We start from the raw sequence: 12,707 nt of genomic DNA, 5'->3' as shown, positions 1-12,707 counted from the left end.
CAGATTAGTGAAAAGAAGCAGAATCCAGTATAGCTAGAGACAATATACAACAAACATTTTCCTCAAGTCAGTGAGAAAAGAGTAGTTAAAGTGGTGCTAGCACAACCAATTAACCATTGAGATAAAAAGACTGCATGTACAGGAAACTCCAGATAGATGAGAAAGTTAAATATAAAAAGTCTTAGGAGACTAAGCTTCAGATAGTCCCATAAAAGATATTCAGTAAAGTAAGAGATACTGGTGAGTGACTATGAGGTGTACCATATAGTTAGTCATCATGTGAGAAAAGACTCACATGCCAGTCTTCTCCCTTCCAAATATAATTGCAGCTACTCATTTGTGTATCTGTCTCATCCTATATCTATGCATTTAAGTATGTAATAGAAAATAAAGCATTGTTGAGGATGGGTTTTTTTATGTACAAATTACCATCTTGTAATTTTTTCCAAGTGCTTTTTTTTTTTCTCAGCAGAATGTCTTAGAGACCTATCCACATTAGTATACATAGATCTCCCTCATTCTTTTAACTTGTTATTTGGCTATAACCCACATTTAGCCCATTTGATCCTGGGCAGGTTACCTAACCATCTTAACCTCAGTTTCTTCATTTGCAAAATGAAGATGACAGTAGTAATGCCTATCTTAAAGGATTGTTGTAGGACTAAATGTATCAATATATTAAAAAATTTAGAGCAGTACCTGGCATATAATAAACTTTATTACTGACATTTTAGTTGTTTCTAATTTTTCACAATTCCAATCCATGCTGCACTGAATATCCCTTTATATATTTCCATACACACAACAAGGAATAATGTGAATAAAGTAACCAAAAATGAAATTGCCACAGCCCTGATGTGCTGCTTTATTAGGGTTATCATGAAGTCTTTAAAAAAAAACCTCTTTTTAAAAGTTTTCCCTTTTTTCCTCTTTTAAAAAATACATATTAGTAATCTCTACACCCAACATGGGCCCCAAACTCATGACCCCAAGATCAAGTGTCTTATGTTCTTCTGATTGAGCTGGCCAGGAGCCCCTTAAAGTTTTTCTTTATATTCCAGTTACTTAACATACAGTATAATATTATTGGTATGCAGTATAGTGATTCAGCACTTCCATGTAACACAAGGTGCTCATCATAACCAGTGCCCTCCTTAATCCCCATCACCTATTTAACCCATCCCCCCACCCAGCTCCCCTCTGATAAACTATCAGTTTGTTCTCTATAGTTAAGAGCCTGTTTCTTGGTTTGCCTCTCTCTCTCTCTTTTTTCCCTTTGCTCATTTGTTTGTTTCTTAAATTCCATATATGAGCGAAATCATGTTATTTGTTTTTCTCTGACTTATTTCTCTTAGCATAATACTCTCTAGCTCCATGTATGTTGTGGCAAATGGCAAGATTTCATTCTTTTTATGGCTGAATAATATTCCATTGTGTGTGTGTGTGTGTGTGTGTGTGTGTATGTATACATATATACACACTACATCTTCCTTACCCATTCATCAGTTGATGGACACTGGGACTGTTTCCATAATTTGGCTACTGTAGATAATGTGCTATAAACATGAGGGTGCATGTATTCCTTTTATTTAGTATTTTTGGATGCTTTAGGTAAATACCTAGTAGTGTAATTGCTGATCATAGGGGAGTCCTAGTTTTAACTTTCTGAGGAATCTCCGTACTGTTTTCCAGAGTTGCTTCACCAGTTTGTATTTGCATCAACAGTGCAAGAGGGTTCCCCTTTCTCCACATCCTCACCAATGCCTGTTGTTTTCTGAGCTGTTGATTTTAGCCATTCTGACAGGTGTTATACCTCATTGTAATTTGGATTTGTATTTCCCTGATGATTTGTGATGTTGAACATCTTGTGTCTCTTGGCCATCTCTATGTCTTCCTTGGATAAATGTCTACTTATGTCTTCTGCCCAGTTTTTAACTGGATTACTTGTTTTTTTGGATGTTGAGTTTTATAAGCTCTTTATGTGGTTTATCACATATGTCATTTGCAAATATCTTCTCCCATTCTGTAGGTTGCATTTTAGTTTTGTTGATTGTTTCCTTTGCTGTGGAGATTTGATGAAATCCCAGTAGCTTATTTTTTTCAAAAAAAATAAAACAACCTCTTTAATGGAAGTCTTTTGTGTCTATCAAGTTACCATTTCTTCTACTCTCTTGAGTTTCATAAAAGTATATTCTATCAATGCTTTTATTATTTATCTTTAAAAAATTTAACCCTTCTCATATTTCCATAAATGAAACAAGATGGGATTGGGAGGGAGACAAACCATAAGTGACTCTTTTTTTTTTAAATTTTTTATTTTTTATTTCATAAGTGACTCTTAATCTCACAAAACAAACTGAGGGTTGCTGGGGGGAGGGGGGTTGGGAGAAGGGGGTGGGGTTATGGACATTGGGGAGGATATGTGCTATGGTGAGTGCTGTGAAGTGTGTAAACCTGGCGATTCACAGACCTGTACCCCGGGGGATAAAAATATATGTTTATAAAAAATAAAAAATAATAAAAAAAAATGTAAAACTGCAACCAGAAAAAAAAATTTAACCCTTCTCATATTTCCGATACTACTGTGGATTTGCTTATGTATTTCTTTTGTCATTTTGGTGATATTTAGGAAGAGAAGGGAATTAATTTAATATGTTGTCAGTCATCTTGAAATGAAAATTATACTTAAATTTTTAACTAGGCTACTTGATTATTTCTCTGTCAAAATCAAAACTTAAAATAGTTCTCTCCTTCCTTTCCTGCTCTCACTTTCAGAAGACAAAAATTTTTATTCTTCTTTTTCTGTTTTTTAAAAATTTAATTTATTTTTTTATAGTTTCAAATTTTTATTTAAATTCTAGTTATGTAACATACAGTGTAATATTAGTTTCAGGTATAGAATTTAGTGATTCATCACTTACATATAACACCCAGTGATCATCTAGAGTCTTAATTGCAGAATTTCTTTTTACATTACATATCTTCTATTGAAATTATTATCTAGAAAATTCCTTCAGTTTTAATAACCACATTAACCATGATTACTTAGCCTTGACTAAGCATTATTGGAAATTTCATGCTATTTATTGTATGTCATACTTTCCTTTTCTAATGATGTTATCTGGCTAGATTTTTACTGAAATTCTTTGAGTAATAGTTTCAGAAAGGGTGTACGGTATGGTAAACTTTGGGTCCTTGTTTTCATGAAGATGTGTTTCTTTTTCCCTTATAAATTTGGTTGGTAGCTTGTCTGGGTTCAGAGTTTTGGGGTTACAGTCTTCCCTCAGAATTCTGTAAATGTTGCTCCTTTGACTTCTAGAATTTAATGTAGCAGATTAGAGGTCCAGTTCCTGTTTGAAGGTATTTTACTGGATGGTAATCTTGTATTTCTGTCTGGAAGTATGTTGGCAATTCAGAAGTTTAACCAGAATAAATGCCTAATGTCTAACATTTTGATTATTCCTATCCTGACATTGTAGATCCTATAGATGTGGAAATTTCAGATTTATGGAAACTTCTATTTGTTTTGATTATTATGTTTTTTCATTTTGATACCTTGTTTTTCTTTTCCAGCAAAGGAAATTTTTAAAAAAATTTATTTTTTTTCAGCGTAACAGTATTGTTTTTGCACCACACCCAGTGCTCCATGCAATCCGTACCCTCTCTAATACCCACCACCTGGTTCCCCCAACCTCCCACCTTCCGCCCCTTCAAAACCCTCAGATTGTTTTTCAGAGTCCATAGTCTCTCATGGTTCACCTCCCCTTCCAATTTCCCTCAACTCCTTTCTCCTCCATTTCCCCTTGTCCTCCATTCTATATGCTATGCTCCACAAATAAGTGAAACCCTATGATAATTGACTCTCTCTGCTTGACTTATTTCACTCAGCATAATCTCTTCCAGTCCCATCCATGTTGCTACAAAAGTTGGGTATTCATCCTTTCTGATGGAGGCATAATACTCCATAGTGTATATGGACCACATCTTCCTTATCCATTTGTCCGTTGAAGGGCATCTTGGTTCTTTCCACAGTTTGGTGACCATGGCCATTGCTGCTATAAACATTGAAGTACAGATGGCCCTTCTTTTCACGACATCTGTATCTTTGGGGTAAATACCCAAGAGTGCAATTGCAGGGTCATAGGGAAGCTCTATTTTTAATTTCTTGAGGAATCTCCACACTGTTCTCCAAAGTGCCAGCAAAGGAAATTGTATTTTTCCAGTTTTATTGAGATATAATTGACATATAACACTGTATAAGTTTAAGGTGTATAGCATAATGATTTGATATTTGTATATATTATGAATTGATTATCACAGAAAGTTTAGTTATCATATGAGGTATTGATTTTTAAGGTAATGATTTTGTAGGTGGATTTATAACATAGTTATGAACTATGAACTATAACATAGTTATGAACTCTGGCCCCATTGCCATAGTTATGAACAGTGCTGCAGCACTGTTGAATGGGAGGAGTCATAGTATCCACCTAATAAAATATATCAGTGATTATATAGGTCCTGAGAAAAAAATTGATAGGTGAAGATAAATACATACATAAATGAAAACAACAAAATAAGGCACATTTGAGTGATGTTACACATGTGCATGAGAATTTCTAGACTCTAATTTGGAAATTCTTTTTTTAAAAAAGATTTTATTTACTTATTTGACAGCGCACACAAGTAGGCAGAGAGGCAGGCAGAGAGAGAGAGAGAGAAGGAAGCAGGCTCCCCAGCAAGCAGAGAACCCATTGCAGGACCCAAACCAGGACCCCGGGATCATGACCTGAGCTGAAGGCCTAGCCTTTAACCCACTTAGCCACCCAGGCACCCCTAATTTGGAAATTCTTATTCCATTTCAGGATCGGAAATTAACCAAAGCTGAGCAGCAAAGGTTCAAGGAAGAAGCAGAAATGTTAAAGGGTCTCCAACATCCTAATATTGTTCGATTTTATGATTCCTGGGAATCTATATTAAAAGGAAAGAAATGTATTGTATTGGTGACTGAACTTATGACATCAGGAACTTTAAAGACGTAAGTTGACTTTGACAGTGCCAATGAAGTTTTACTTGGATATAATTTTCAAGAGTCATAAAAGTTGTTTATAAAATAACTACTTGATGTGCTCGCTTCGGCAGCACATATACTAAAATAACTACTTGATTAAAGAATAGGTAGCATCTGAATCTAGTGACTGTGCTTCAGGGCAGGTTGAAAAATTTAGGATGTTAATGAAGTTCATTAGAAAATACAGTATTAAAAACAAAAAAGAAAATACAGTATTGAGAAATGAATATTTGTGGGATCACATAGAATTTTAGAATTAGAAGTAATGTCATTTTGTAAAAATAATGAAATTTCAAGGGTATGGCTCCATTCACATATCTAGTGAACAGGACTGTATAATTATAGTTTATTTACTTTTATTTCTGACTACAGTTTTTCATTTGATGGTGTAATCAGTTATTTATAACTATTGAATGTGAGATAGTTTTTCTGTTTCGTAGCATCTTTGCAGTAAAATTTTACATAGTTAAACCTATTTCTGTTTCCTAGCATCTTTGCAGTAAAATTTTACATAGTTAAACCCTGTGGTGACCTTATATAAGCAGTTATTAGAAAGTAGAGAAGAACTTTCTTTTTGAAATTGTGCTACCTTTCCACAAAAGGATACTCTGATTAGAATGATTCTTGTTTTGAATTAAAAATACTAAAAACTGCTAAACTTGGCAGGATATCTTCTCTAAGAATGAAGCCTTAGATTTTTTTTTTAAAGATTTTTATTTATTTAACAGAGAGACAGAGAGAGATCACAAGTAGGCCGAGAAACAGGCAAAGAGAGAGGGGAAGCAGGCTCCCCGCCAAGCAGACAGCCCGATGCGGAACTCGATCCCAGGACCCTGAGATCATGACCTGAGCTAAAGGGAGAGGCTTAACCCACTGAACCACCCAGGTGCCCCTGAAGCCTTAGATTTAAAATTGTTTTTCTATAACAGAGAATAGAAAAACAGTTCAGTGATGGCAAGCATAGTATTTACAATAGCAGCCAGCTTACATGATTTACCCTAATAGTGCTCATATAATAAACTAGGTATGTGTGTTTACATGTGGTCTTCTGTTTCTTTGTGTAGGTACTTAAAACGATTTAAAGTCATGAAACCAAAGGTCTTAAGGAGCTGGTGCAGGCAAATTTTAAAGGGGTTGCAGTTCTTGCACACTAGGACTCCTCCCATTATTCACCGGGATCTGAAGTGTGACAATATTTTCATCACTGGACCCACTGGATCTGTGAAGATTGGTGATCTAGGCCTAGCCACCTTAATGCGAACATCATTTGCTAAGAGTGTTATAGGTGATTAAACTTTTATAGTTTATTGGTTGGATAAAGGGAGATTTTGCTAATTGTCTATATCTAGAATAGGGATCAGCAAACTGTGACCCATGAGCCAAATCTGGCCCCATTGCCTATTTTTGTAAATAACACTTTATGAGAACACAGCTATATCCACTCATTTATGTATTGTCTGTGGGTGCTTTTGCACTACAGTGGCAAAGTTGAGTAGTTGTGACAGAGACTGTTGTCTCTGAAATATTTACTGTCTGCTTCTTTACAGAAAAGTTTGCTGACTCCTGGACTAGAATGTGAATTTGCTTTGAAATATCTATTACATATTGACTTATTTCAGAGACATCCTAGTGTATTTCTTTTTTGGAATATATTAAAGATCATTAAAAGGTTCTGAAGACTTAAGAAAGAGGATTTACTAATTTAGTTCAGAAAAATTTATACAGGAAGGATAGAAATAAAAACGTTTTAAAAATTAACAAAAAAAGAAAAAAAAACAGATTTTAGTAATTGTTACCTAATCTTGAGTGTTACAGATTGTACTCCATGAGTATAGAAAGTTAAGGAAATTCCTGAAGTACTTTATATAGGTATAGCAAGTATTCTGCAAATATTTAGAAATTTGGTTTAGGGAGCAGAAATTAACTTTGGTAATCCTTATGGCAGAGGGAATGTGATATTGGTGGATACATTTTTCTTTTTAATAAAGATGTGGATATGGTGTTATTTTGTAGGGACTCCTGAGTTTATGGCCCCAGAGATGTATGAAGAGCACTACGATGAATCTGTAGATGTCTATGCTTTTGGAATGTGTATGCTGGAAATGGCTACTTCAGAGTACCCTTATTCTGAGTGCCAGAATGCAGCTCAAATATACCGTAAAGTAACTAGTGTAGGTATAACTTTATTCTTTTTACTTCCTAGATTGTCACATTTCATGTTGAAGTTGGTAAAGTTATTTTAAAACTAATTTTGGTTTAGTGCTATATAACAGTGCTAAATTTAAAATAATTTTAATGTAACAAGCTTTAGATTTATGTTATATACCTATACTTTATTGGGGTCACATAAAATGCTCTGTATTAGTAAATTGGGTAAATTTACAGACATATTATCTATAACCACTTGTTTGTAAATCACTTTTACATTTATTAGGTGGATATTATTTTTTCAAAGCTGAATAATGAAGATTGACTAAACGGTTTTGAAGGTTTCTGGTTCTAAAAGCCTGATTATAAAAGGGTGTTCAAAATATTATTCAATAGCTATAGTATTTGATTCCCTGTTAGGAGTATTTTGTTGCATTACAAATTTCAAGGAATGTAAAGATGAATAAGAAGTGTTTGCTACCCACAAAGAGCTTGCATTTTTAGTATGGATAAATTCACAAACAGGTATAAACATCAGAGGATAGGAATAGAGTAAGGGATATAAGAGAGGTAGAAGTAAAGTCTTAGGATAGTTCAGAATAGGTCTGTTTCATAATCCAGTTGGGTGGCTCTAGAATAGGCCAAGAAAGAGACTGTCAAAGTGTTTAAAGTAACTGATATTAATAGGTACCCTTTTAAAATGCATGCTTATACTGCATACTTTCATATTTATATCCTTACAAGATGGTACTATCTTCAATTTATGAATGATGAGACTGAGAACCAGAGGTTGTGACTTGCCCAAGTTCAAACACTACTAATAATGGTGTATTTTGACCCTAAGTTGGTCTGACTCTAGAGATAATTGTATAGGGAGACTAGAAATAAGGCCACTATTCCAGAATGTGGGCCATTCTGTAGGGCAAATGACTTAGTTTCTCCACCAAATCAATTTCATGAAAGCAAAAGGGGGAGGAACTGTTAAAGAATACAAGAGACTTAAAGTAGTGGTGAGCAGGTAAATGTTCAACAACCAATTCTCTGAAAAAGAAAAAACACTGATTTTTAGCATTTCCTGATTTCCTTGGTGTTAAATATTTCCACAGTGACTTTTAAGTTTAAAATTTTTTTTAAGTTTAAGTCACCAGTGTGACCTCACTGAATGCAGGTTTGGAGACCGTATACACAGTGGAACTTAAATGATATTTCCACCATATGGTTAGAATAAACCTCAAGAGCATAAATAATAGTAAAATGTAGTAAAATAATTAAGGACTGACTGATATTTTCAGTATTTATTACCTTGGTTGTTGATATAATTTATTTAATTATAAGCTTATGTAATTTAAATTTTGTAAATGACTATGTTTAACAGTCAGCTTGCAAAATTCTTGAAAATGTAATAGTTGCCTCTTGTAAGCTTGGTATGAGCCATACATGTACTATGAGGACCTTGTTTGAATCCTGATTTGAACAAACCAAGTATAAAAAGCCATCATTTAGACTATATGGGAAATTTAAGTGTGGACTGTAACAAAGAGCTGAGAAAAAGAGGTAAGGCTAGAATGTCTTTTTAGTCTTGGTCTGTACATTGTACAGCAACAAATAGAAAAAACTGTGTACTCAATTTTTTAAGTTGCAGTTCCCCAATTATTTTCACCTAGGAGCAGTAATTACCCAGGACTGGGAAATAGGTTAAGAGATCAATGGAAGGCCAAAAAGGACTTTTTCTATAAGTAGAATGATGTAACTCCATATTTTGAATGGTGACTTTATTATCTTATTTTAAAGTCACAAAAATATTATATCATAATTCATGTTTCCATCTGTAAGAAAGTTTCTAGAATTTGAGATCCCACTTAACTCCTAATCTCACCAATTTATCTACTATGTGATACTGGGCATTCTGATTCTGTATCCTGTGAAGTATGTCAGACCCAGAACTAGGCTTTAGATTGCAATTGTTCTATGATATCTTTCTCCTTCTAGATTAATTTGGAGTTTTTTGTTAAATAACTGTAATGATTTTTAAAAAAGATTTATTTATTTTAGAGAGAGAGAGCGTGCCCATGAGTGGGAGGGTCAGAAAGAGGGAGGGAGAGAATCTCAAGCAGACTCCATGCTGAGTGCAGAACCCCGCTCAGGACTTGATCCCAGGAGCCCGAGATCATAACTTGAGCTGAAACCATGAGTCAGATGCTCAACCAACTGTGCCACCCAGGCGCCCCTAATGATTATTGTTTTAAATCTAAAACTCATAATTTGAGGGTAATAGAATATAAATAAGCAGATTCAGGCAGCTAATAGCTACAGAAACATTTTTAATTGTCTGGACCTTACTAATTTGTTACTGAATTTCTAGAATCTGATAATTAGCTTTGAGTTCCTCTCTATATTTTAGTATTGCTTAATGATAAAAATAATATAGATTTCTCAGAAATACATATACACAACACCCACACACACAAACATACATATATATTGATTGATTATTGCTTCTCGCCATTCTGGAAGACTTGTTTATTACAGTTTGTTAATTGGTGTTATGCTTGCATGTATATTTTGGGATCAAATATTTATTCCCTACTTAATGTTGCAATAAGAGAATTATCCATGTTATTAAATACTCTGAGAACATTTTTATTTTTTGCATAACAGCATATATATTTATCACATAATTTGTATCTCTTGTTAGAAATTTAGATTGTTCACAGTTTTTCACTGTGAAATTTATTATAGACTATTAGAACTGTGACAATATCTTCAACAAATTGTTTAAGTTTGCACTATATGTCTATATTTATCTCATTTAAAGTTTGAATATGGTTTAGTGTTAAAAATTATTATGTTAATAAGTGTCATATTGACTTGAGCTTTCAATTGCTTAATTTGTGACTAGAAACTATTTTTCAATCAATTGTTTAGTTTGTGACTAGAAACTGTTTTTCTTTTCTCAGGGCATAAAACCAGCCAGTTTCAATAAAGTCACTGATCCTGAAGTGAAAGAAATCATTGAAGGATGTATTCGCCAAAACAAATCAGAAAGGTGGGTACAAATGTAGTGAAATGATACAACAGATGGATACATTAAACTCTTCCCTTGGACTGGGTCATTTTGTGACCTTTGAATAATACCAGTTATTATTTTTGAATGGAACACAAACCATTCTGTCTGGGGTGAAGTATATCAGTGCATGTTGTTTGCCATTTTGGACTTTGATATCATGTGCCGAATTTTTCTTGAACTGGAATTTGGGTTTTGTTTGTGTTGTGACAAGTTTTCATCACCTTCACCTTTCAGTTTAATAGTCACTGATAGTAGAGTGCTTCTGAATTGTCACCTTCAGGTAAGTACTTAGAAAAAAATGATAGCTTAAGAAAAAATTGACCATCAACTCCCCAAGTGTTTCATATTTGACCAATGTCCTTGTGTCATGATAATGGTAAAATAGATAGGGCTATTTATGTCTAAGAATTAGTATTCTAAGTTTATTTATAACACAACTTGTGTTTTTCTTATGGATATATCCCTTTAGTTTTAGCTTTTATTTCCTGTTAATTTGAGCTTTGGACAGTTGTCGAGTTAAATCAGTAGGTTAGTCCTTTGATTTTTTTACCTCCTTATTGATTATGATTAATAAAGGTGATAGGTCCTTTACAGAAATTATTTTTACCCACATTTTATTGACTGTCCCTCATTTTTGTTAGTTTTCTAAGTTTAGTGTTGTATATCTGAGACTATATAAAGGCCACTGCTTCATTGTATCTTTATTACTGAACATTATTTTACCAACAGGCTATCTCTAGGTAGTTATATATTTTAATTATGGTAAAATATACATAACCTGAGATTGACCATTTTAATCATATGTTAAGTGTACAATTCAGTAGCATTAAGTACTTTCACATTGTTAAACAACCATCACTGCTATTTCCAGAACCTTTTCATTACCACAACAGAAACTCTGTACGCATTCTCTCTCCATTCCCTCTTCCCCTCAATCCCTGGTAACCTTTATTCTACTTTCTGTCTCTATGAATTTGTTTCCTCTGAGTACTTCATGTAAGTGGAATCAGTATAGTATTTGTCCTTTTGTGTCTGGTTTATCTCACTTAGCATAGGGTTTTCAAAGTTGATTTCCATGTTGTATCATAATTTCCTTCCTTTTTAAGGAAGAAACACGTATACACACACAGCACATTTTGTATATCCATCCATTTGGATACTTGGGTTATTTTTACCTGTATGATATATGGTGAATAATGCTGCATGAACATTGGTGAATAAGTATTTGCTTGAATCCCTGCTTTCAATTCTTTTCATTATATACCTAGGAATGGAATTGCTGGATCATATGGTAATACTATGTTTAATTCCTTGAAGAACCGCCAATTTTTTTCCACAGTGCCTGCACCATTTTGTATTCCTTCCAGCAACATATGAAGGTTCCAATTTGTCAACATCATCACCAACACTTGCTATTTTCCATTTTTCTGATAATAGCCATCCTGATGGCTATGAAGTGGTATCTCATTGTGGTTTTGATTTGCATTTCCCTAATGTCTAATGATGTTGAGTATCTTTTCATGTGGTTATATCTTCCTTGGAGAAATGTCTGGTCAACTCCTTTGCCCTTTTTAAAATTAGGTTGTTTATTTTTTGTTGTTGTTGTTACTGGTTTTGAGTTGTAAGAGTTTAGATGTGCTTGTTTTTAAGTGAATCTAAAAATGCAGTTGTCTCTTGAATAACATATTATACAATACTGTAAATGTATTTTCTCTTCCTTATGGTTTTCTTAATATTTTTTTACTCTAGCTTACTTTCCTGTAAAAATACAGTATATAATACATAATGTAATATGGTATATAACACCTATAAAATTTGTGTTAATCAACTGTATATGTTATTGGCAAAGCTTCTGGTCAACAGTAGACTATTAGTAGTTGAGTTTTTGGGAAGTTAGGAGCTATACACAGATTTTCAGCTGAGATTGGCACCCCAATCCCCCCTCCAAACATGTTTGAGGGTCAGTTGTACTATGTGGAAGTACCCATTTTAGTTTGGATTCTGATTATTGCTTTTACAGCATTTTAATTGTGATCTATTACCAAAGAACGTTGGAATATTCAAAAGGATTCATTATATATTAGTATATTAGAAAGAACACAGGCTTCTACATCAGACTAAGACTCAAATGTGGACTCACACTTAGCCAGTATGATCTTGAGCGAGTTACCTCTGTTCCTCAATGCAGGTATTTATTTTAATGATTAAAAAGATATTGCATATAAAATAACTAACAGTAGTAAGTATTTAATGGTGTCTTCTGCTATTACTGTAGTTATTCCATAGTAAAAATACATAGGCTACATTTTCATTGAAAGGTAGAGAGCTTGACTTGGTTGTATACTTGTTGTTCTTCAGATTTTACCTATTTATTTGAGAGAGAGAAAGAGTGTGTGAGAGGAGAGGGGAGGGGTAGAGGGA

The 12,707-nt window shown here is 33.8% G+C and overlaps 1 protein-coding gene across 7 annotated transcripts in view; it reads left to right on the top strand.

Moving 5' to 3' along the window:
- WNK3 (WNK lysine deficient protein kinase 3) overlaps positions 1-12,707 on the top strand; it is a 157,418-nt gene that overhangs the window by 43,130 nt on the left and 101,581 nt on the right. For all 7 annotated transcript variants that reach the window (XM_059156945.1, XM_059156946.1, XM_059156944.1 and 4 more), the window contains exons 3-6: positions 4,866-5,038; positions 6,136-6,356; positions 7,085-7,242; positions 10,177-10,265. In XM_059156945.1, coding sequence (XP_059012928.1) covers positions 4,866-5,038; positions 6,136-6,356; positions 7,085-7,242; positions 10,177-10,265 — 641 coding nt within the window. The remainder of the gene's footprint in view (positions 1-4,865; positions 5,039-6,135; positions 6,357-7,084; positions 7,243-10,176; positions 10,266-12,707) is intronic.

The sequence above is a fragment of the Mustela lutreola genome, chromosome X, assembly GCF_030435805.1.
Source record: "Mustela lutreola isolate mMusLut2 chromosome X, mMusLut2.pri, whole genome shotgun sequence".
In the NCBI taxonomy this organism is placed as follows: Eukaryota; Metazoa; Chordata; class Mammalia; order Carnivora; family Mustelidae; genus Mustela; species Mustela lutreola.
Note: the sequence above shows the minus strand (reverse complement) of the source record. Positions and strands in the feature narration are given on the sequence as shown.